Below are 23,429 nucleotides of genomic sequence, written 5' to 3'. Positions count from 1 at the left end.
ATGGGGATTTAGTTTCCATAGCTTCCACCGTAGTACAAATGGAAAGCAAGAAACGTTTCGCAGCCAAACCTGAACTTGTTTCTAGACTTGATAGAGTCTTACGAGCAAAGACAGAACTGACTCTGATGTGTGTTTTTGTGTGTGCATCAATGGCAGATGAGCTTGGCGCTCTGAAACAAACTATTCTAGTTCTCAAATTCGAATATCTCTCAGTAGTTATATTGTGTAGTTCTAGTATCTAATATTAAATCCCCACATCTACTTAGGTTTACTCTATATGTTTGCATTTTAAAATAATTCTTTTGAGTTTTCATACAGAAGTGTTAACAAGTTTTTCTGAATTAGATAATATTGTTTGAATTAACTGCTAAGAAGTTAAAAGAATCAGCTTGTATTTGTGTTTTTATTTGCATTGTTGCCTAGTTTCTCTTCTCCCAGCATCAGTCTTTATTGGTTTATTATATGGGTTTATCTTCTTTTTAGGAAGCCATCATTCTTCAGAGGGCAATGAAGGAACAGAAATGGAAGTACCAGCAGAAGGTTAGATTTGGGAATTTTTACTTTGCTGTGTTTATATTATATTGTTCTGTACTACAGGGAATACTATCCTTAAAACCTTATTTGGAAATAAAATGATTGTTATGGTATGCCTTCTTAGCCAACAGGTGTTTTTTTTTTTAGCCCTAAAGATGTTAAACCTCTTTTACTGTATTGAATAATAAAATATGTGGGGACTAAAATTTAAGTGGTAAGTAAAATTCTTCATGATGCAAAATGTTGCCCATTTTTTCGTGGTCATCTTATGCCATATTTGGAAAGAATGGTTTTAATATTTAAAATTTAAATTATTACTGGCTCTGTTCATATCAGGGTAATGTCGGCTCCATAAGATTACTAAAAGAGCAATGGTCTGGCTGCTCATTTTTATACTTACAGCCACCCCGTGGACCGCTGTGTCAACCCGCCATCTTCCTTTGATTGCAGGATTGAAAGAATATTCAGCCACAGCTTTTTAAGTTATTGGAATCTTGAGTTAAACCGTTATCATGCAGAATGGCTTCCTAATTTGTAAACTGTTTAGATAGTTCCAAAAGAATTTTTATAGGTTTCTCCCAAGGAAAGCAAGTGGTAAGGCAACTAGATCTTATTTTAGAATTGTTGTTTCTCATATAAGCTGGTCATGTCAAGCCTTATTTTTTTAAGACTAAAAAAGGAGTCTATTCTGTACCTTTTTATTCTTTATATTTGCCTTTTTTTTTTAATCCATAATTTGATATTTTACCCTCTTTGAGTGGCGGGAGTTCCAAAGGTCGCTGGAAAGTTGACTGATCTTTCTAAATTCAGATTTAGAATTGGAGTGTTCTAATGGGCTTCCCGGGTGGCTCAGAGGGTAAAGCATCTGCCCGCAATGCGGGAGACCTGGGTTTGATCCCTGGGTCGGGAAGATCCCCTGGAGAAGGAAAAGGCACCCCACTCCGATACTCTTGCCTGGAAAATCCCATGGACGGAGAAGCCTGGTAGGCTACAGTCCATGGGGTCGCAAAGAGTCGGACACGACTAAGCGACTTCACTTCACTTCAATGGAATACATTTCTTGCAGAAATACTGAGATGCTCATTTAAAATAATATTTTAAATTTCTTGTTGAATTTTTTTAATAGATGATGGTGTTGGTGAATTTTTTTTTGGTTTGTTTTCTTTTACTGTGTGGAGGTAATTAGATATTTCCTCTGTAACAAAATCCTGTTTTAGATAGGCAGTATTTACAACAAGGAAATAAAACCTGTTTACAAGATGAATCATACTGGTGTTCATTGGGCAATGTGATTTAGATATTAGGCTTTGAATCACTTTATTTTTGAGGAAATTTTTATTGTCATTGCAGTGTTAATAGAGTTGAAGTTAGGTTCTAGTCTTTATTCCTTTACTAACAAGTGAACATAATCTTTGGCAAATCAATTAATCTCTCAACCTTTGCAAAATGAAAGGAGAGTTGATAAAGATACTCTCTAGCTGAGCTTCCAGCACTAACATTCTGATGTACATTTGTTTTCTGTAGTAACACAAATATTTAATTTTATAAAGTATGTTACATGCAAAGTTAGTTAGATGATACAGTCCTGTCTGTATTTGTCACAGTAGTCACTGTTTTGATATGAGGGTTCCCACCGCAAAAACTTTGTGGTTTTATTTAACAATATAAGCCACTCCTGGTATTTCTGAAAGAAGAGGAGAAATAGTTTGTTTTTTTTTTTTAACATAATAAAGCCTTTGTATATATCCTAGCACCTTCTAGTTACAGCAGGAAAACAATTTTAACTTCATTATAATCTTACTCCTCTAGAAAGTTTGAGTCCTTTAATGCAGGTAACTTGGTATTGTCTAATAGTTTTCCAGAGTTTTTCTACTTTTTGTTTTCTCTTCTCCCTGTTTAAAAGGGTCAGAGATTTTCATTTAACAAGTATGAGGTGAATTCAAATGACAGTAAAATTTTATGGTAGGCTGCTTTTGGAATATCAAATCCGTAAAATGTTGGAACATAATAGAAAGTGCTTTATAATGAATGTCATTTTAGAATTTTATTTTTTTCAAGATTCTACTCAACATGTCCCTTCAGAAACAAGTGAGGACCCCGAAGTTGAGGTGACTATTGAAGGTTAGTTATCTAAAAGCCTTGATTCCAAAAGTGTACTTCTGGTCATAAAAATTATTTGTCACATTCACATTGCCAAGTATGCATTTCATTCATTTTTAAAGGAAACTTGTGGGAAAAAAAAAAAATGGAAGCATATATGTGTATGTGTGACTGAAGTAACCACATCCCACAGCACACCCAATGCTCTGGGAGTTTTAGACAGCAAAACTAAGCTGTGAAGATGAGTGGTGGACCAGGCTATATACTGGTACTTTCTACCATTGGGAAACAGAATTTTTAAAAAGAGAAAACTATGACCAGACCGGCTGCACACAGAAATAGATTTATAACCTATTACTGAGCTGTGACATAGGAGACTTACTTAGTCCTGGGACCCCGGTTGTCAACCTTAGTGAGGTGGAGGAGAAAGTATCAATAGTTCAATTTCTAAAGCGAGTTTTCCCCTTAAAATGCTAACATATAATGTGTCCTTCAAAACTTTTGAAGCAGCAGCTGTAAAAATATTCTAAACTAATGTATATAAAGTTGCTTCAGACCTAGTTTCTTCTTCGGAGATAGTGCATGAATTCAGATGAGCCAGTGTATCCTGCATTATTTAAAGATTCAGCTAATTATTAACAGGAGCATGCCTTATATTTCATAGTTATTAAGTGTACTGATTTTTTTCTTTTTTATCTCACATGACTCCTGTAAATTTTTTTCTCCTCAAAGTGATTCTTTTCTAAAGCAAAAATGTTGTTAACCCCCGCCCTGCTCCAGTGTCCCTGTACTCAGCGGTAGATGTCACTTTATTGTGAGATCTAAAAATAAGCTAGATGTGTCCACATGCATTTACAGGTGTTTTCAGTGTACAGCTTTATAATGAGCAAGTGAAATACACACATACCACATTTCCCATAGTGTTTTTCCCGTAACTTTACATCCTGGTACTTCACTATTTTGTTTAACTGCTGCATAACCTGTCTTGGTTTGCCATCTCTGTCTCCTTTTCTTCTTTGTTTATAATAGCCTGTCCTCTCCTGGTGTTCACTGGTTACTATGGTGTTTGGCTATTTCAGACTAGTGAAAACGTTTGTCTTCATTGCTTCTAAATTATAAGCTGATCGGTAGCTTTCGCCCAGTATCAGAAATTTTCTCCTATTTTGCATGTTAACATCTCAGTTAATTTAATATACACATTTTATCATTAGCATAATTTTACTAACCTAAAATTGTTTTGAATTGTTTCTAGTCTAGCATTTAATAATTTAATTTATTCATTTAGTCATTCATTCATTTATTCATTGGCCACACCAGGCAGCTTGTCGGATCTTAGTTCCCCAATCAGGGATTGAATCAGTGCCCCCCGACCCCCTGCAGAGGAAGTGTGAAGTCTTAACCCCTGGACTGCCAGGGAAGTCCTCAATAATTGACTTTAAATTAGAAGCTCAATTATGAGAAGAAAATCTAGATTATATAATATCTAGATATTATAAATTAAAATTATAAGTTAAAATCTAGATATTATAAATACTCAGAACCTTTTCCTTCCTATAGAGATAAGAAAAGTAGATGATGATTAAAATTATGAGCATAGGGACTCCTCTGTTGGTCCAGTGGCTAAGACTGAGCATTCCCAATGCGGTAGACCTGAGTTGAATCCCAGATCAGGGAACTAGATCCCACATGCTGCACTAAGATCTGGCACAGCCAAATAAATATTTTATAAAATTATTAGCATAAACCTTTAAAATAGGACTAGTAACCACATTGATTCATCTTAAACCTTAAAACCCATAAAGGCTATATTAGAATTGCTTAGAAAATAAACACTTGGTTTTCATAGTGTAAACCTTTAAAGGGATGTCAAAATAATTAAGACATCAATAGCTTACAAACCTGAAACGTGTGTCAGTCTTTTCAGTTTTCATTCTTTGAAGGGAATGATAAATCCCATTTCTTTTCAACTAAGACATAGTTCCAGAGTGTTGATTTATCATCCATATTTTCCAACTAGTAGAATTTTGCTATTGAGGCTGCTGCTTTATGTTCAGAAGACCAGAGAAATACCAGGTCTGTGTAAAGTAATTACTTTTCCTAGTAACATTTTCCATGGGATGTGTGCTCACAAACAAACTATATACCAACTCTAATTAAATTGCTAATTAATTGTTATCCATACATTATGGAAGGTAAATTTTAAGTCTTTGATATTAACAAGGAAGGTCAAATGAGAACTGACATCCACATCTTTTTGATAAGTATATTGTATTTTTTTTTTTTCCTAGAAAGACAAGTACAGATGGTAGAAACTAGAAAAATATCCACGGTTAGAAAATTAAATTTTGATACATTCTAATATTAGAAAAATATATCACGCATTGAAATGGTAACTTTGAGATCTGAAGAAAGACCTCTAGTGTAATACTCTTAGTAGCAGGGTGGTGGGGAGGAGCCTCCTTTCCTGAACAAGGCACCTTTAAAAGGAGAAGTGTACCTAGAGGACTATGTTAGTTTTCTTTAGGAAAATCCTTGTTCTTGAAATAAGACAATCCTGCTTGCGTGGTGGTGACTTTCGTTTTCTCCCATTGTATATTCCTGCATTTCCCAAAAAGTTTATAGAAAAGAAAAAAGAAACTTAGTCTTCAAGTGAGTTTTGTAAGGTTTTCCACATTAGCCTTGATATCTTTATTTGCCACTATGTGACTGTTATTAAGGGTCTGATTGAGACTGATGCAGACACGTTATCCTGCAAGAAACAGTCCCCTGAGCTGAGATCTGCTCTTCCATTTGCTGTTGCTCAGTCTCTCAGTCGTGTTGCACTCTTCGCAGCCCCATGAACCGCAGCATGCTAGGCTTCCCTTCCATTTGTGGTGATCCGTTTGTTATTGAAGTCAGTGGTGCACGTGTGGAAGCTCTGTGACCTCGGTTTGGGAAATGTCTCTTAGTTATATGGCTGTGCATGCCTTGATTTCATAAACACCATGACTTCATTTTTGGTTAAAATCAGACTGTTGTCAGGTCTTTGGCTTAGGCATGTTTTTGATAAAGGCAGAGAAAATCTTGCCTCAGAATTATTTGAAGTCTGGCTGTCATGAATGAGCTGAAGATGGAAAGTATTGTGCTTTAAAAGAGATTTCCTTATATGCAGTTCATTTTCAAACATTTTCCGCAACTTGAGCCATTCACACGTGTTTATTTGGCTGAGGCAAAGCCCCCTGATTATTATTATTTGTCTTCAGATTGCTTTTAAATAGATTAAAAGGGTTTCGTGTCTTCTTTTTTTACAATTTTTTAAATTTCATGTCTTCTTAAGTAAAACTGTTTGAAATTTAAAGTTTTCTTCGGTAAATAAATTAATTACATAAATATTTACACATAGGAATGCAGTTCATAACACCACATATATATACATGGACTGCTCTTTGGATAACACTGCTTTAGGGTTTCAGTAATTGGATTTCATCCTCTCATGGTATCCTTTTTTGTGTGTGAAATTTAGAAATTTTTGACTGTCGCACATAACTTTCAGGATTGTGCTATTCAAACGTTCATTTATCAGTCCACAAATATCAGACACCTTGTATGTACTGGCGGCTGGAATAAGTGTTAAAGATTTTGGAATGAACAAGATAGGCAAGTCCATTGGAGGGTTTTGAACAGGGAAGTAATAAATTCTTTCTTTTTGAAGAAACAGGGCCACTGTAAAGACTGAGAGAGCAGATCATAATGGAAGCAAAGTGATTATAGTTACTCAGAGGGAGATACTTTAGAATTGCGTGGTGACAGTAGGAACAAGGAGTGATTGAATTCAGGGTATTTTGAAGACAGAGCAATTGTCTTGGTTGGTTGTTGTTTAATTATTCTTATAAATGTTACTTGAGAGTTTGTAGAATCTATATAATTGGGTATGTTATCATTTGAATATTTTATTTTTAATTTTATAGTTGCTAACAAATCACTTAGTTGACATCCAATTATTACATAAAAATTAGACTTTTGGAGGTGTTAGGACCTGGATCCATGGGTGAAAAATGCCATTTATTAATTTGAAATGTGGAGGGTAATTAATACCTCCAAATAATTTCAAGAGAAAGAGTACCTGATTTATTTTTATTTCATTTCTTTTAGTTTGAATAGGTGTCAGATTATTTGATAAAATTACCAATTTGATCATGTTGAAAATAAGTATCAGAAAAAAGTTTTTATATATTAATGCATTCATCAAGAATTAGATAAATTCAGTAATACATTTGAGCTCTGATTTCTGTGTTCTCTATGGGCATATCTGTAAGTAGTATGTGGCAAAAAGGAAAACCAGGTTTTTCTTGATAGAAATTTTGAATTGGGGACTATCTCTGCCCTTTTTTCATGGGGTGGGAGGCTTGTTTTTAGCATTGCAGCATAGCTAGGCCATATTCCTCACTCATTTGCAGCTTTTGCATGCTATAATACCTTGAAATACATTTTATAAGCTTCTAGTTTTGAAGATATAAACATTTTTAGTTTGGGCTTCAATTTGAAGCATCCAGAGATGCGTGGTTTTTTTTTTTTTTTAAAGAAGTGATTGTTTATAATGTGGAAGCGCCATGATAATTAGAAAACAGTGCTCCCTGCTGAACTGATTGTTAGAGGCAGACTGATTTCTGCGACAAAGAAATAATTTTAATCCTTTGTGAAATGGATTGTGAGGTCAAGAGTAACGTTTCCTCATACTTTCCCAGAATCAGTTTTTTGCTGCAGTAGTGGAGAAAAAAAAAAGGTGTGTTTGAGTTCATAGCTCTTCTTGACGTAATTCCATATTTCATATAAATTAAAACACCCTTTATAATTATGTAGTAAGTATATGAAATGGGTTAGTCTTTTAATAGAATTTATGTTGTGGTATTTTATTATCACAAATAACTTCATCTGTTCACATTTAATAGATTGACTTCATTATTGTCTCGAGAGAAATGTGATAAATGCTTTTTAATGTTTTACAGTCTTTGTTAAATCATTTGTTAACTTGTTAAAAAATACTAGATTTGTCTTTTTTCTAGTTATGGTCAAGGAGGTTATTTTTATAAAATATATTTAGACTATTAAATCCTTTTGTATTAAAGTAAGTTAATCTGATTCAAGAAATGTGGTTGTTGGACACTAAAGAAAAGCAAAGCTCTCTTGCCCTTTCCCCTTCACCTCAGTGTCAAACTTCTCAGATTACAGTTGGGATGAATTTTGTTACCATCATAAGCTATATTTTCTTTTTTATATTCTTTCAGTTTTCGTTTTATCTAATTTAATAATCATTTAAAATTTCAATTTATAGAAATATTTAGGCTATATTAGCCTGTAAGGAAAATCGTTTTGTTTTAAATATCATTGCTTAACGTTCATAAAGAAATACACTGAACAGTTAAAATGCTTGGACAATATTCATAGGTCAGATAAGTATATTTCACTTTATCCTTTGCAAACTAGCCTAAAAATATTCTTTGGCTTCTAAAAATCTCTTTGGAAATTGGAAAAGAAGGATTTTGTCTGTCTGTTTTCAGAAACCAAACATTAGAGATACCTAATATGTCTTCCAAAATACATCTACGTAGGGCATTAAATAATTAGGTTCAAACCTATTATGGAATGTTTTGACTATTTTTAATCCTTGTACTAACTTATGAGCCCAGAATTCTTCATAGTCAAGTTTTTATTTTACTGGTAGTTCGTTATTTCAAAATTGTTCTTTTCCACAGATTTTTTTTCTGGTTTTGCACGTGCTTTTCTACAGTGGAATTGAACACTGAAAGTTTTTATAGTGTCGTCTGTTGTTATATGGTAACTGTTGTCTGAAGTAGTATCCGTTAGAGTAGCACTTTAAGATTTGCCAGTGCGTGTGCTGTGCTTAGTTGCTCAGTTGTGTCCAACTCTCTGTGACCCCATGGACTGTAGCCTACAGGCTCCTCCATCCTTGAGATTTTTCAGGAAAGAGTACTGGAGTGGGTTGCCATTTCCTTTTCCAGATTTACTGGCATGTAAATAAGTCCTAATATGACTTTATCTGGCCCCAGTGACTCAACACCTTTTTCTCCTGTTGGTTTGAATGGTCAGTAAATGATTTCAGGTTTTTAGAAATCTGTTGACATTTTCTTTGGCCCTCCATATCTCCAAGCTTTAACCAACCATGGATGAAGAGTATTGGGGAACAATTTTTCAGCAAGTTCTACAAAGCAAAATTTGAATTAGCCACGTGCCAGGGAGCTATCTGTCCAGCACTGACATTGTCTTAGGTATTATAAGTAATGTAGAGATGATATGAAGTATAAGGGAGGATGTGCATAGGTTATATGTGAGTAATATGCTAGTTTTATAGTGACGTCAGCATCCGTGGATTTTGGTATCCACAGGGTTTGTGGCACCAGTCCCTATTAGCCTGTAAAGGAAGAACCCACAGTCAGTGAACAGGAGAATCAGTGTGCCTTGTCCTCTGATGCTATGAGAGGAATGACATTTAAGTATTTTAGGCTTATGCGTAGATTCCCTTGATTAATATACAGAGTATATAAAAGTCACCCATTGCTGTGCCAGGCAACATGGCGTATGATGCTAAATTTGGATTTCATGTTATTCTTTGAGAGCTTATCTATTAGTTAATAGCTTAAAGAATTATATTCATGATCTCATAACATAGTTAAGTCTGTAACATTCTCTGATCCTGTTTGTTAGCTATAAAATGAGAATGAAAATTACCCTGAAAAGGGTAATTTATTGTATCTTATGGTATCTCTTTGTTACTGCTGTTTCCTTTAACTCAATAATTATTTTCTTCTTCATTCCAAGTTTAAGTGTAGATTTCTTAAAATGATATTTTCAATAATTTACAGATGGTGTTTGAATAGAAATCTTAGTCGTGTGCCAACTGGTATTTTCCAGGGATCAGAAGAATATGACAGTGACAGCTTTTCTTACTTGATCCAATGTCCTTAATTCTAGCATCAAATATACTGCAGCATCATAGCAGAGTTGAGTTGTAGTGATAGCTACAAAGAAAGCTTACTACAGATTTCTTGGGTGGTCTATATTCTGTGCTTAAGTATATGATCTCCATACATAGGTATTGTATCGGATGAATCAACAATGCTTGTTTCACAAATAATGTAATCTTATTTCTTTTAGTTTTGTTTATTGAAAGTTATCTGTACAGTTAGTTATCTAACCTCCTTTATGTGCTTGAATATTGTATAAGTTTAAATATTTTTCCATTCAAGCTACATATTCTTCCCCCTTCCTTATATATTTGTATGGTTTCCTTAGCTGTCTCCATTGAAACCTTTTTCATGAAAGACTTAAAATACACTATAATTCTTGACAGCCCTCTGAAAGGAGTTAGGAGAAAAGGAAATTTCTAATGACTTAATTCAAACTAATTTCAAGCAAATTGAAAAAAGAAGACAAAGGAAAATGAGGATGATTCACTTGATCAGCTCCCAGAAGAGTAGGAAAGCTGGAAATGTAACTGAGAAAAAATGATGCTGAAATGGCAATACAGAAATTAACAACTGACGTTCCAATCATACTTAAACCCCCCACGTCTTTCAAGTGTTGAGATCTTTACAGGCAGTGGCTGTCGTTCATTTTGCCTGTCCCTCCAGTGATGATGGTTTTCTTTTTCAAGATGATGACTATCCTCCACCTGCCAAGAGACCAAAGAGCAGTGAACCTCCCCAGCCACCCGTCACAGAACCTGCGAATGCCGGCAAACGGAAAGTGAGGGAGTTCAACTTCGGTAAGATCCCGGTTAAGTGTGGTATCCTCCGTTGTTAATTAGAACTAGTAAGCTTGAGGAAATTCACTGGTGATCCAGTAGTTAGGACCACTTTCACTGCCTGGGCCCAGGTTTATAGTCCTTGGTCAGGGGAACTAAGAGCCCGCAAGTCATGGTACAGCCACCAAAAAAAGAAAAAGAATGGCAGGCTTAAAAATCATTGTTACTGACTTAGTAATTCAGTTATCTGTCTGAGATTTAGACCACTTTTTAATTTCAGATATAATTTTTTAAGATTGATTCTATTTTCTGGCTGTGGTGGGCTTGGTTGCAGTGCACGGGCTTCTCTTGTTGCCTTGCACAGACTCTAGGGGTCTGGGCTTCAGTAGTTGTGGCTCACGGGGTCAGTTGCCCTGCAGCATATGGGATCTTAGTTTCTGGATCAGGGATCAAAGCCACATCCCCTGCATTGGCAGGTGGATTCTCAACGAATGGGCCACTAGGGGAAGCCCCAGATAGAATTTTGATATTAGTTTTCCTTGCTTTGTGTAACTACTAGCCTCTAATCTAATCAAATCCCAATGGAGACAGTGTATCCATTTGAAGGGACTAAGTGAAATATTAGTGGCAAATTGGGTTTGTGATCCTTATTTTGAATAGATAGAACAGTTAGCTGTACACATTTTAAAAAATAGCACTTTAATATATTTTAACTTGTCTTTAGTCATAATTACTGGGCTTCCTAGGTGGCGCTAGTGGTAAAGAATCCACCTGCCAATGCAGGAGACGCCAGGGATACGGATTCAGCCCCTGGGTGGGGAAGATCTCTTGGAGAAGGAAATGGCTACCCACTCCAGTGTTCTTTTGTGGAAAATTCTATGGACAGAGGAGCCTGGGGGGCTGTAGTCCATGGGTCACAAAGAGTCGGACACGGCTGAGCGTGCATGCAGCGCACCACACCCATACTAAGTGTGCATGTGTTTTTAGCATGCTATTAGGAGTTACAACTATGCACAAACTCGTATTTCCATACAACTCCGACACGTGTTGGAAGGTTTCCTGCACAGTCTTGGTGACTCTCTCTCTCATTTTTGCCTCACTTTGTAGTGTTTAATTGTATGGGTCTTTTCTGCCCACCTGCTTTAGAGAATTTATGATTTTAAAAAGAAGTACTCAGTAAGAAGGGTTTTGAAAATAAACTTTAAACACCCTAACTCCAATCTCTTATTGAACCAATTATAAGTACCATAAAAAAAAAAAAACCAGTTCTTACGAAAGCAGTAAAATTATATAGACTGTTTCAAATTAGGATATATTATGTAGAAAATAGGTCTTGAGATGTTGGGTCATGTTAAGAGCATATTAGTGCCCCAAACAGGGATTTATTATTGAGTTTTAACTTTTTCTCTAAATTTTCAGAGAAATGGAATGCTCGAATTACTGATCTGCGTAAACAAGTTGAAGAGTTGTTTGAAAGAAAGTATGGTAAGTCTTAAACTCAATAATTCTTGTGACATTTTGTTCTCGAGCTTTTTATCATTGGACTGTTCATCTAACATGAGCAAGTCCCATTCTACCAGTGTGGTGCCTGCCTTTTTTAATCTGTCTCTGAGAAGGCCGTGGATGGTGGCTATCCAAATCTTAGAAATTTTGTTTCTAGATTATAGCAAAGCTTTACAAGAGTTTCCTTTATTTAATTGTCAACTCATACTTCCTTTTAACTTTCAACTTGCATATTTGAGTTTGTTTTTATATATTTGTTGTAGACTTTGATGCAAAGCATTTTAAAACTCTGGTGTCCAAGCCGTCGTGTCATGTCACCTCTCAAAACTTGTCACTGAACAGTGCTGAGTTCAGTGAGAGGAAGGTGTTCTCTTAATCTGTTGTATTGTCACACCTAAGAACATTGTATGTACTTTGTAACACCCAACTGCATTTACATGTCCATTATTTAGACAGACTGACTGTGTAGTTTAATAAAAGTATCAGCGTCTGTTCCTTCTATTTGATGTGTAACACTTCCCATCCTTTTGGCTTTTTGCACCTGTTGTATTATTTTGCTCTTGGATACATAGTGAAGTTGAAAGTGAACCAGTGAAGTTGCTCAGTCATGTCCAACTCTGCCATCCCATGGACTGTAGCCTACCAGGCTCCTTCATCCATGGAGTTTTCCAGAGAAGAGTACTGGAGTGGGTTGCTGTTTCCTTCTCCAGGGGAGCTTCCTGACCCAGGGGTTGAGCCCAGGTCTCCTGCTTTGCAGGCAGACACTTTACCACCAGCAGGGAAGCCCTCTTGGATACATAAACCTTATAATTTCTACATTTCGGAGAAATGTTCTGCTTCAGTTATCTTACTAAAAAATCCTTTTTACAAAAGCATATTTAAAAAATATTGGGGGCAAACTGTCCAACGGAGAATTAAGCTCAGTTTGGGCTTCCCTGGTGGCTCAGAGGTTAAAGTGTCTGCCTGCAATGCTGGAAACCTGGGTTCGATCCCTGGGTCGGGAAGATCCCCTGGAGAAGGAAATGGCAAGCCACTCCAGTGTTCTTGCCTGGAGAATCCCATGGACGGAGGAGCCTGGTGGGCTACAGTCCATGGGGTCTCAAGGAGTTGGACACGACTGAGCGACTTCACTTTGCAAGCAGTTATCACTTTTGGGCTGGACGACCACTTCCGTGGAGAAGATTGAGGAGGGCTTAAGGGTCTATAGCGCAGTGTTTCTCAAACAGGTTTAGGATTCATCCACGGCTTTTGTTCCGATTCGGTAGGTCTGGGATGGTTTCTTCCTTTCTTCATTTCTAACAAATCTTATAAGTTTCCAGGTGATGCTGGAAACTTACCCACCCTTCAAAGAGTGAGGCTATAGAAGAGATGTGTGGGCAGTGTTGTGGGAGGGTAGAAGTGGTGTAGCGGTGATGGCGAAAAGCAGGCCCAAAGATTCTCTGGAATTTGTTGGGTAGAGAAAGGGGAAGAGTAAAGGTGTAATGGTGAGCTCCTGGAAGACAAGACTGTGTTTTTTGTCTTTGTATTCATACCATCTAATTGTACCCTGCAGAACAAGAGCTCAGAAATATACAGTAAGACTAAAAGTGTTGAACTTGTTCAGAGAATGGCAGATAACCTGGTGTGGCTGTCCCATATGCACTTGGTGAAAGATGAGGTTAGAATGTACTTGATGTGAGGGTAGGAGCTCAGTGTTAATCTGTTCACCAGGGTATCTCTGGAGGCTGGTACAGTGCCAGCCCGTGACAGGGCTCTGGAAAACAATCTGGACAATCCTTGTCCAGTCCTTGGGTAGGAATGACTTAGTCATTGGGGAGAACAGAGGCTGAGCAGTCGAGAAAAAAAAATAAATAAAAAAAATAAAAAATATTGCTTCTTCATTATATGCTGTTTGTACTAGCTGATATTAACTGGTATATTTTTCTGGATTCATTTGTGGTTAAAATTTCAAAGGAAGGTCTGCCTCTATCTATATTATTTCAAAATAATATATTGTTAATATATCCTTGCAGTTTGGGTTAAGTAAAGTACTGACATCTTTGGTGTTCTTTTCCTTTCGGTTCTTTTGTGCTATTTTTCTTTTGATGCCATGATAATAAATGGAATTTTAAAATAGTTATAAAAACTACAGAGTAATATCGGTGTATTCGATTATTAGGCTTTTCTGCCATCTGTGCTGAATCCTTGTCACTTCATAATTTTTTCCTTTCTCTTTTTACCCTTAAAGCTCAAGCTATAAAAGCCAAAGGTCCTGTGACGATCCCGTACCCTCTTTTCCAGTCCCACGTGGAAGATCTTTATGTAGAAGGACTTCCAGAAGGAATCCCCTTTAGAAGGCCATCAACTTATGGAATCCCTCGCCTTGAGAGGATATTACTTGCAAAGGAAAGGATTCGTTTTGTGATTAAGAAGTAAGACTCTTAAACTTTTTCTTTGACCTTGATTATTGCATCTTTTTATATTGTTGACAAATACTCACTAGCCACTGAAGTGAAGTGAAGTTGCTCAGTCGTGTCTGACTCTTTGCGACCCCGTGGGCTGTAGCCCGCCAAGCTCCTCTGTCCATGGGATTTTCCAGGCAAGAATACTGGAGTGGGTTGCCATTTCCTTCTCCAGCGGATCTTCCCTACCCAGGGATCGAACCCAGGTCTCCTGCATTGTAGGTAGACACTTTTACCGTCTGAGCCACCAGGGAAGTCTGCTAGCCACTAGGGGCTATATTTAAAGTAAGTTGTTGTTTTATTTTCTGCTTTTCAGTGTGTCTGTGTGAGTTTTGACATAGTTGGCTTTTGGAATATGAACACCTGTCCAAAAGTACGTGTATCATTTGGAAGTGTATCTGCTTCCATTTAAAAATGGCAACCACATAACACATTTCCATATTTTCTACCAACTAAAATTTTATTAAGATTACAATAAAAGTTTTAAAAAGCTATCAGGATATTTATCAATATATTCAGCAAATGTAGATGTATGGAAACTTTCTCTTAGCTACATGAAGCAAGTATTAGATGCATTTGTAAATGGGAACAACTGGAGACTAATTGTCTTTGGAAATTATTAAATATAATTGCTGAACTAAAATTTTCAATGAAAAGTCTAGAAGATTTGTTAGTATTATAATTTATAAAGATGATTATTTACATGAGACATGAGAAAGACTAGTGAGTCCTTATCTAGTGACATCTGTTTGTTGTTGCATCGCTAAGTCATGTCCAACTTTTTGTGACCCCGTGGACTACAGCTTGCCAGGTTTCCCTGTCCACTATCGATCTGGAGTTTGCTCAAACGCATGTGACATCTGACTTAATGTGAAAAGAGAAGGAAAGTGTCAAAAACGCATAGCATTTATTTTCCAAGCCTAAAAAAACGTGTGGAGCAGGATAAATGAGAAGAAAACAAAGATATATGCCTAGTCACATTTCATAAAGTTTCAGTGCCCTAAGGATAAAGGCAGAAGGTTCTAGGTTCCAGAGAACAAAACCATGTCACAATAAGGAATGAAAATTACACTGATGTCATATCCTTGGTTTGAGCGGTAACAGATATAGCACTGTTAAGTCATTCTTTCCAAGTTCTGTGTGAAAATGAGTTGAACCTTCAGTTCTGTAGCCAGACAAACATGTATGAAATCAGAGATTCCAGCATGAAAGAGGTTGGGTAGCAGTTGGGATGTCTCCAGCAGTAAATAACAGAAACCCTCCTTCCGGTTGGACTGATATTGTCAGTAAGCTTCTTATCTCACCTAGCTGGGAGATAGGAGGATTAGAACAGTGAGGCTGTCCTGCATCTCTCCAGATTCTTCCTCCTTATGCTGCTAGCTTCCTTAGACTAGTTCTGAGTCTGGATGCAGCAGTTCCAGGAATTGCAGCCAGACGCATCTACTGAGGAGAGGCGCTAGCTGCCTGTGAGAGCAGGAAAACCCGACTTCCCTTTGGTTCAGTTTGTGTCAAATTCCTCAGTCAGGCGCAGGCCTGGGAATGAGAACACCATGATGGGTTTATTCTGTAGTCCTCACTTTTCAGTGGGGGTGGGGAGAGGTTCACTTATATACGTGACTTTGATTCTTAAGTTCTAATATGGGTATCTTTTTGAGTTATGTGCATATTATAACTGATTTAGTTTTTTCCTGACTTTGGGCTATAAATAGTAAGGTCAGAACAGCAGCAGGATAGTCATTTGCAGAAATGTTGATATTCTTTATTCTGGTTGGGAAAATGGAGACATTAACAAACACCTTGACCAAAGAATACAACCAAGCAGACGTTCTTCTGCGTTGCTATTACGTAAGGGAACAACAGAATTTAATGAAGGATGAAAAAGACTCGAGACCCCTCAGTTAATAGGCGAGTCGTCCTCTACAGAGAAGCTTGTTATTAACAGATACTCTACTTTCAAACAAATGATAGTTTAAAGATTTTGGCCTCCATTTTCCATGATTAATCAAGTGCTGCCAAGTGTAACTCTGCTCACACGGGACCACGTGGTAGGCAGCCACGCAGACCAGCATTGGCATCACCCGAGAGCTTTGCGGACACCGAATCTCAGATCCTACCTAGACCTTCTGGATCCAGCCTGTCTGTGCTGCGGGCCCCCGGTGATTCCAGTGCTTATTAAACTGGAGGCTCCTGGGCGTGGGGAACACGCTCTGAAGGCTGAATGATGACAACGGCAGTCCAGCGCCACGTGTCCAGTAGAGCCCAGCACTTTACCTGACTGTCCATGCCTTTTTTTTCCTTTTTTTAAACAGATGAGGGACTGTGGCAATGAGAAGGAGGAAGTAAATATTTCATAGTCTCTCATGAAACTGAATGGTAAACAAAAAGGGCTTATTGTAAAACCCTGACACTAGTCCTAGGCAGGAATTGTAAACAACCTTCCTCCCTGCCTCTCTCTCTCTCTCTCTCTCTCACACACACACACACACACACACACACACACACACACACACTGAGATATTAAGAAGCATATAGTTTTCAGAACTCTTATACTGTCATTTTCTTACAGTGCTTCTTTTTAATTTGTTAGAAGTTTCAATTTTTTTTAATAACTAAGGAAAATATGCTGATTAGTTTGTAGATTTTGCTTGTTGTTAATATTAAAGCATATAAAACTATATATTTGGTATTTAAATCTTTGTGCAAGTTCATCACAAGGTACTCATGCCTTGCACATTCTGTTCAAGTCCTTTTGATATCCTCATTTATTGGAAGCCATCTTCCACGTTTGGAAAATACTTAGTAACCCTTTCCCCAAATGTTAAATGTGGTTAGTCTTGATACACATATACTATTTGTTTATTGAAAGGGGTGATTCTATACTTCAGCAAGTGTTTTATTTCACAGCTCCTCCCTTACCTTAATCCTGTATTAGTTTCCAGCATTTCTGAGATTACAGTTAATACATTGTCATGCTTCTCTGTGATCCCACTCTCCTGCCCCTGCTCTGTTACTTGAGGATATCACAATAAAATAGTGATACGTAAGTCAGATTGTGCAAATTTGTTGGAGTGTTTATGTATTTGGAAAATTTTTAAAGCATGTGTATTCTGAAATATATTTAGTTCAGTTAGTTTTGAAATTTATTTAGGATTTTTATAACTAGATTATAGATAAGTTAAAGTAAGTTATCCTGAATGTAAAGTGAAATTGAAGAATCTCATTTAAAATTTTGTAGTTTGATTCTTTTGGTGTTCTGCTTTTGTAAAATACCTTTGATTTGCCAAGTTAACTGTTTTTTGTGTGTGTGTTTGAGGACATATGTTCCATGAAGACCATTATGAAACAACTTGCAGTTACCAAGTTGTCTTAAATATCTTAGGATTTAATTATGCTCAGGAGTCCAGGCTATCTTTTGAAAACTGGCCTTGAAAACTCAATTACTATATAAGTGCTAGCAGTTACTACTTTTGCTGAATATTGATGGGGTAAATATTTAGTAATTTTTCTCACCTTTCAGGCATGAACTTTTGAATTCAACACGTGAAGACTTACAGCTTGATAAACCAGCTTCAGGAGGTAGGTCTTCAGTCTTATGTCAAATTGTATGCTAAATCAGAACATGATATACAAGGAATATTGTTGTAGATTCTCGAGAATAATCTTTTCTTCTCAATAACTCATTAGAAATAAATGTAAACATCACATTTTTGGGTAGACTATAAAAGGACGATGTCTGTTCTCCATTGAGATGAAAAATTTATCTGGTGTAATGTGTTCAACGTTTATTATGCTAGTCTAGATAATCAGTTGAATGATGATCAATCCTGATACCCACAACGTAAAGTCTTAGCACAGAAAGCCATGAGCATCATCACTTGTTGGTTAAATGTGTTTTGAAGGAAATAGAGTCATGATTTGCTCTCTCAGTTGCTTTTGCTCTGTAGTGGAGGACTTTGGGTGGGGACATAAAATGACAATTTTATCACTTACAGTTGGTATAATAAAAGGATTGCCAGCATTATCATAGCCCCAAATGTAACAAAACTGCCTGCTAGCTGTTCTTTAGTGAAATGGATTCTCTTTCTAGCTTTAAGGATGACATGGTATAGTACCATGTAATATTACTATTAAATTATAAATTTTCATTTTGTCATTGTTTTGTGAGTTTTTACACTTTTCATTCAGTGTCAGCACTGTTTTAATAAACACATTATGAAATCTTAGAAATAATTTTAGAACAGGAAAACAATACTGCCTACTTAATAATTTATTTCATGATATTTAGTAGTTTTATTAATGTCATCAAACTAAAGAATTTGTGTATGTTACTCTTACAGTCAAGGAAGAGTGGTATGCCAGAATCACTAAGTTACGAAAGATGGTAGATCAGCTTTTCTGTAAAAAATTTGGTAAGTCTAATTTCCTCCCTAGCTAAAGTATTAACAGAATAATTTTTCCAAATTTTGAATTTTAAGAAAGTAGATACCATGGATGGCTCATCTCCAGCTCTCTTTTATTGTTTGCTTTTTGAACATATATTGTGAAAAGTTTTAAACCTGTGTGGAAGGGGAGAGAACATTGTGGTGAACCCCCATGTCCTCTGGACTAAAGTACTGATACTACGGACAGGCTTTTCGGCACGGAGCGGTTCGCAGACAGGGCGTCCTTGTAGCAGTGTGCCGCAGTGGAGTGTGGAGGGCCACCAGAGGCGCCCTGTCCTGGAGGGCGGGCAGTGTCTGCAGTGCTTGCTGTGCTTCCTATCCCCAAACAGTTACAGTCCTTTGCTTTGGTTTATCATTGTGACGGCTTTTGTTACTTTCTTACTTAAGCATTTTCAACTATTCTTATGGCAAGTTTCAAATGTTACTGACACTGCATTTCTTTCCACCTCACTGGCTGTCCTCTTCATTCCTTCCTCAGCTCTTGCCTTAAGTTCAGTCTTTACATTTTGGACGCTACTCCTCAGCTCAGTCCTGAGCCCTCTGGCTGTGCTTTCTCCGCAGTTAGTCTCACTCTGTCTACCTTAAAAATGGTGTATCGTCTGTATTGAATAGTGACTTTCACATTCAAGTTTCTAGCCCTGAAAACTCTTAACACTGGACCTGTGTATTCACCCAGCTGGTTGGCAGCTCCTCCGACTCCATGCATCCCAAGTCGAGTCCTTGACTCCCCCTGCAGCCGTCCCTTTCCCCGTCCTCCCAGCGCCACCACCCTCCCCCGGGCGTCCAGGCCAACGGCCTGCAGTCATGAGTGATTTCCTCATTTCCACAAGGCCCCCTGCTGACTCGACAGGGACAACATAGTGCAGACCGGTGTCTTTCTGTGCCTCACTGCTGTCTCCCTGTAGTCAAAGCCGCACCCCAAAGCAGCGGCTTTTAGTCTCACTGAGAACTTACAGTGGAGCTTGTCACTGTGCTCTGTGGCTTCCCTCTGTGCTGTGAGTGAGTCCCGCAGCCCTGATCCCGGCCGGCCCGCCTTCCTGCTCGCTCACCTGGGTGGCAGCTGTAAGGACCGCCTGCTTGTCCTTTACGTTTGTCAGGGCACGCCCTCCTTGGGCCGCTGCCCTGTCAGCACCCTTGTTTCTGGAACGCTCTTCCCGCAGACGTGTGGTGCCTGCCCTTTCTCTCGGTGTACGTGTCTTTGGAGAGGTCTTCACAGGTGCTCATCTGACGTAAACCACGAAGCACACCCTGTGTCATCATGCTTTAATTTCTCTTAAAGGACTAATGGCTGCCTTTTTCCTTCCACTGTAATACAATTTGTACAACAGCCCACATCTCATGTGTCTTGGCTGTTTGTAGAACAGTGCTTGGTGCCTGAGCAGATGATCAACAAATATTGAGTGGACCAATGTCATTAAAAACTACTGAGAAATTACTGAACCTTTTAGTCATACAGTGTACTTGGGGCCTCACTGAATTATAACACTGCAAAGATCAAAGGAAGCCCAGAAGTGCCACAGAGAATCACGAGGACACAGGGCTTTTCTCAGTTTTGTGAAAGAAACCGTGTGAGTTTTACCACAAAAAGTTGAAGTCTCCTGGGTGCAGATTCTTGCTCCTCCCCTGGTTTCCGAGAGTGGTGTATGGCTCTGGCTTCTACAGACCCAGGAAACCAGCTTTTAGGTGCAGTTCACTTGGCAGCTACAAACTTAGTCCGTTTAATTGTTTGCTGTTTTCAGAATCCGTGTACTTCAGTTTTACTTACATGGTTTAGCTCCCTGAGACTCTTAATGCCTTGAGGAAAAGACAGGATTTAAGTTTTCCCCCCTCATTATCCTTGATTGCCCAGCATGAATACTTGGGTAGCTTAATGAAAATTTACCTCTGTGTGCTTCTGGTCAGAAATCAGCTAAGGAACAATGAAGAATCTACGCTTTAAAAATCACTATATTTCCAAGTCATTTAGTGAAAGATTGCGAACGTTATCATTAGAGATGCCACCATGGTATTGTCCTAATTCATAACTAGTTGGCATAGATAACGGGCATCTACAGGAACAGGCTTAAACTTTAGCCTCTAGGACGTTTAGTTCTAGAAATCGAACCTGGTCTGTAAGAAACAGCCAATCCTAGTAGATCATTGGTGCTTGCTAGTAAGCTGACTTTTCCTTCATGGAAGAAGAAAGCTGTGGCTGTGATAGTATAGTCACAGAAAGAAAAATTGGCCAGTAGGAAATACTTTGGCATCGTAGCAGAGCTAAGAAAATAGATAAGAGATTGTGTGAGATGGCAGGGGAGGAAGGAGGCTTCAAAGGGAGTGGATATATTTATACTTAAGGCTGAGTTGAGTTGCTGTAGGGCAGAAACCAACGCAGCATTGTAATTAATTATTACAATTAAAAATTTAAAAAATAAATAAGAGTTTATACATTATTACATTACAAACAACAAAATTCTGCTCCTGGCCTTTACTTAAACTTTAGAGAGAGAGAGACACCAGCAGAATTGTTGCTTTCTTCAAGGCTCCTGACAAGGAAAGAGGAAAACTTAAGATTGTTGATCATATCAAACCCAAGTCTTGAAAGTTATGCTGCAGATCAGCACCTGTGAACCTCTGTGTGTCTGGTGCTGAGAACTCAGCCCCACAGAAGATAGTGAGTGCTTCCCCCCGTCCCCAAGGATTCGTTTATAGATTAGGGTGATACGCATAGCGAAGCAGCAAGTAAATATGTAGTATATTAGAAAGCATTAAGTGCTCAGGAAAAAATTAAGCAAAGTTAAGCAGAATGACTCTGGAGACAGGACAGGTTACTTAATACAGAGCAGACCTTGTTCATGATGAGATGAACGCTAGTGCACTTGACCTTCCCCCTTTCTGTAACTTGTGCTGTTTCTTAGCTCCAACAATTGGGTTCTTTTTTATTTTACAGGAAGTTTTGTTAGAATTAAGTTTGTGTCCTTTATTGTTACATTTAGCGGAGTAACTGTAATACATATTACTCCCAGGTGTGAGTGTGAAAGCCTTTACCTTGTTTTCAGAGGTAATATTTCTTTAAACAGCTCTGATCTAAATTACATTGTATTTGGTTTTTCAAATACACACTCCTTACTTATGTTGTCGGGATCCTATAATATAGTAGAACCGTTCAGATTTGGTACTGATGAAATGAAGGAAGGAATTAAGGCAGAAGGCGTTTGAATTTGAGAGGAAAGTCAAAGTGAGAGTCAAAGAAATACAGATTCTTCAAGAAGGCACTCTTTTTTTCAACCGTCAGATTATAAAATAATTAAATGTAACACACAGGATACAAGGGACACCTACAAATGCCGATATTTTGTAAATTGATTCTTTTCTTGTTACACCTCTGTTTGGATGTGGTTTAAAGTTGAATTAGTAATTACATTTTTACATTTTAAAGTTTCAGTGCTGCGCCTATTCAGAAACAGAATAGTAAGATGCATTCCTATATTCCTGTTTTTGTATTTAGTGATTGTTAAAGTCATTTTAAAGATGCTTGTTTAAAAATTGACATGTCCTTTATTATGGATTTTTTTTAATATAATTTCAACGAAAATTTAGTCTCCAGTCTTCTGAATTGCTTTTCTTTCATAAAGCTGAAGCCTTAGGGAGCACCGAAGCTAAGGCTGTACCTTACCAGAAATTTGAAGCACACCCTAATGACCTCTACGTGGAAGGACTGCCAGAAAACATTCCTTTTAGAAGTCCCTCGTGGTATGGGATCCCAAGGCTGGAAAAGATTATTCAAGTGGGCAATCGAATTAAATTTGTTATTAAAAGGTAGGATTATAATTGGCAGAAACATTTAATGTTGTCTTTAAGAAAAGTTAATTTCATAAAAATGGGCTTTCCCCCCTCCCAATTGGACTTTACTCCCCATATTTAAAACTGAGGTATTACATTTAGATTCAGTTTTCAAGCAGGTGTCTCTGTAGTACCAGGTACCAGATATACAAAATTGGATCCAACAGAAACTCAGTCCTTGGGAGGCTTACTGCATTGATCAATACAGAAAAGCGCCAGCTTTGGGAAAGAGGGCCAGGGTAGCATGCAGATGGTTCAGTTGTGCACAGAGGATGCAAGAAAGGGGGTTCAAATGAAGGACATAGCATAAGTAGGTCAGGGAAGGGAGGTGGCAGATGGCCTTGAATATTCAGATAACCACACAGTGTGTGTGGAAGGGAGTGGTGCCCTTGAGGGCATGATACACTGAGACGGCCCTGGGGAGGAAGCCTAGCTCTATGTCCTGTACAGTCAGTGAAGGGTTGAAGAGGTTTTAAAGCTGATTCCTCTTAAAACAATTTGAACTGGATCTTAAAAGGGTCAATCTGGCTTGAGTTTGGAAGATAGCAGAATGGGTAATTTGAGGGCAGAGTATGGGATCAGAAGGCCCATTTAATACAGAAGAATTGTCCTTGAGGTAGAATTTGCTTGCTAATTGGGGTTGTGCATTTTTGTGTCTGTTTGTTGGGACAAGCTTCGGGGTGACAAAGCCGAATACATCTACCTGTATTTTACTCTAGTTCACCTGAAGGATGAAACCCGAGGTTGAACTGGGATGGGGCCAGACACAGCTGTTTTGCCACAAGTTAGCCTAAAATGCCTTTGAGGATGAATAGGTGGTCCCACCTGAATCTTTGTAAATTGCTA

At 37.9% G+C, this 23,429-nt stretch overlaps 1 protein-coding gene across 10 annotated transcripts in view; it reads left to right on the top strand.

The window, feature by feature from the left end:
- Positions 1 to 23,429, top strand: part of GTF2I (general transcription factor IIi) — an 82,353-nt gene that overhangs the window by 41,095 nt on the left and 17,829 nt on the right. For 5 of the 10 annotated variants that reach the window (XR_009733573.1, XM_061401853.1, XM_061401851.1 and 2 more), the window contains 8 exons: positions 484 to 540; positions 2,593 to 2,655; positions 10,286 to 10,396; positions 11,795 to 11,860; positions 14,106 to 14,289; positions 17,837 to 17,895; positions 18,657 to 18,728; positions 22,376 to 22,559. Coding sequence is in view for 9 of the 10 variants with exons in the window: in XM_061401853.1 (XP_061257837.1) it covers positions 484 to 540; positions 2,593 to 2,655; positions 10,286 to 10,396; positions 11,795 to 11,860; positions 14,106 to 14,289; positions 17,837 to 17,895; positions 18,657 to 18,728; positions 22,376 to 22,559 (796 nt within the window). In the remaining variant the exon portion in view is untranslated. The remainder of the gene's footprint in view (positions 1 to 483; positions 541 to 2,592; positions 2,656 to 10,285; positions 10,397 to 11,794; positions 11,861 to 14,105; positions 14,290 to 17,836; positions 17,896 to 18,656; positions 18,729 to 22,375; positions 22,560 to 23,429) is intronic. The other 5 variants (XM_061401858.1, XM_061401855.1, XM_061401857.1 and 2 more) reach the window with 1 other exon arrangement.

The sequence above is a fragment of the Bos javanicus genome, chromosome 25, assembly GCF_032452875.1.
Source record: "Bos javanicus breed banteng chromosome 25, ARS-OSU_banteng_1.0, whole genome shotgun sequence".
Lineage (NCBI taxonomy): Eukaryota > Metazoa > Chordata > Mammalia > Artiodactyla > Bovidae > Bos > Bos javanicus.
This window is presented reverse-complemented; position numbering and strand designations above follow the sequence as displayed.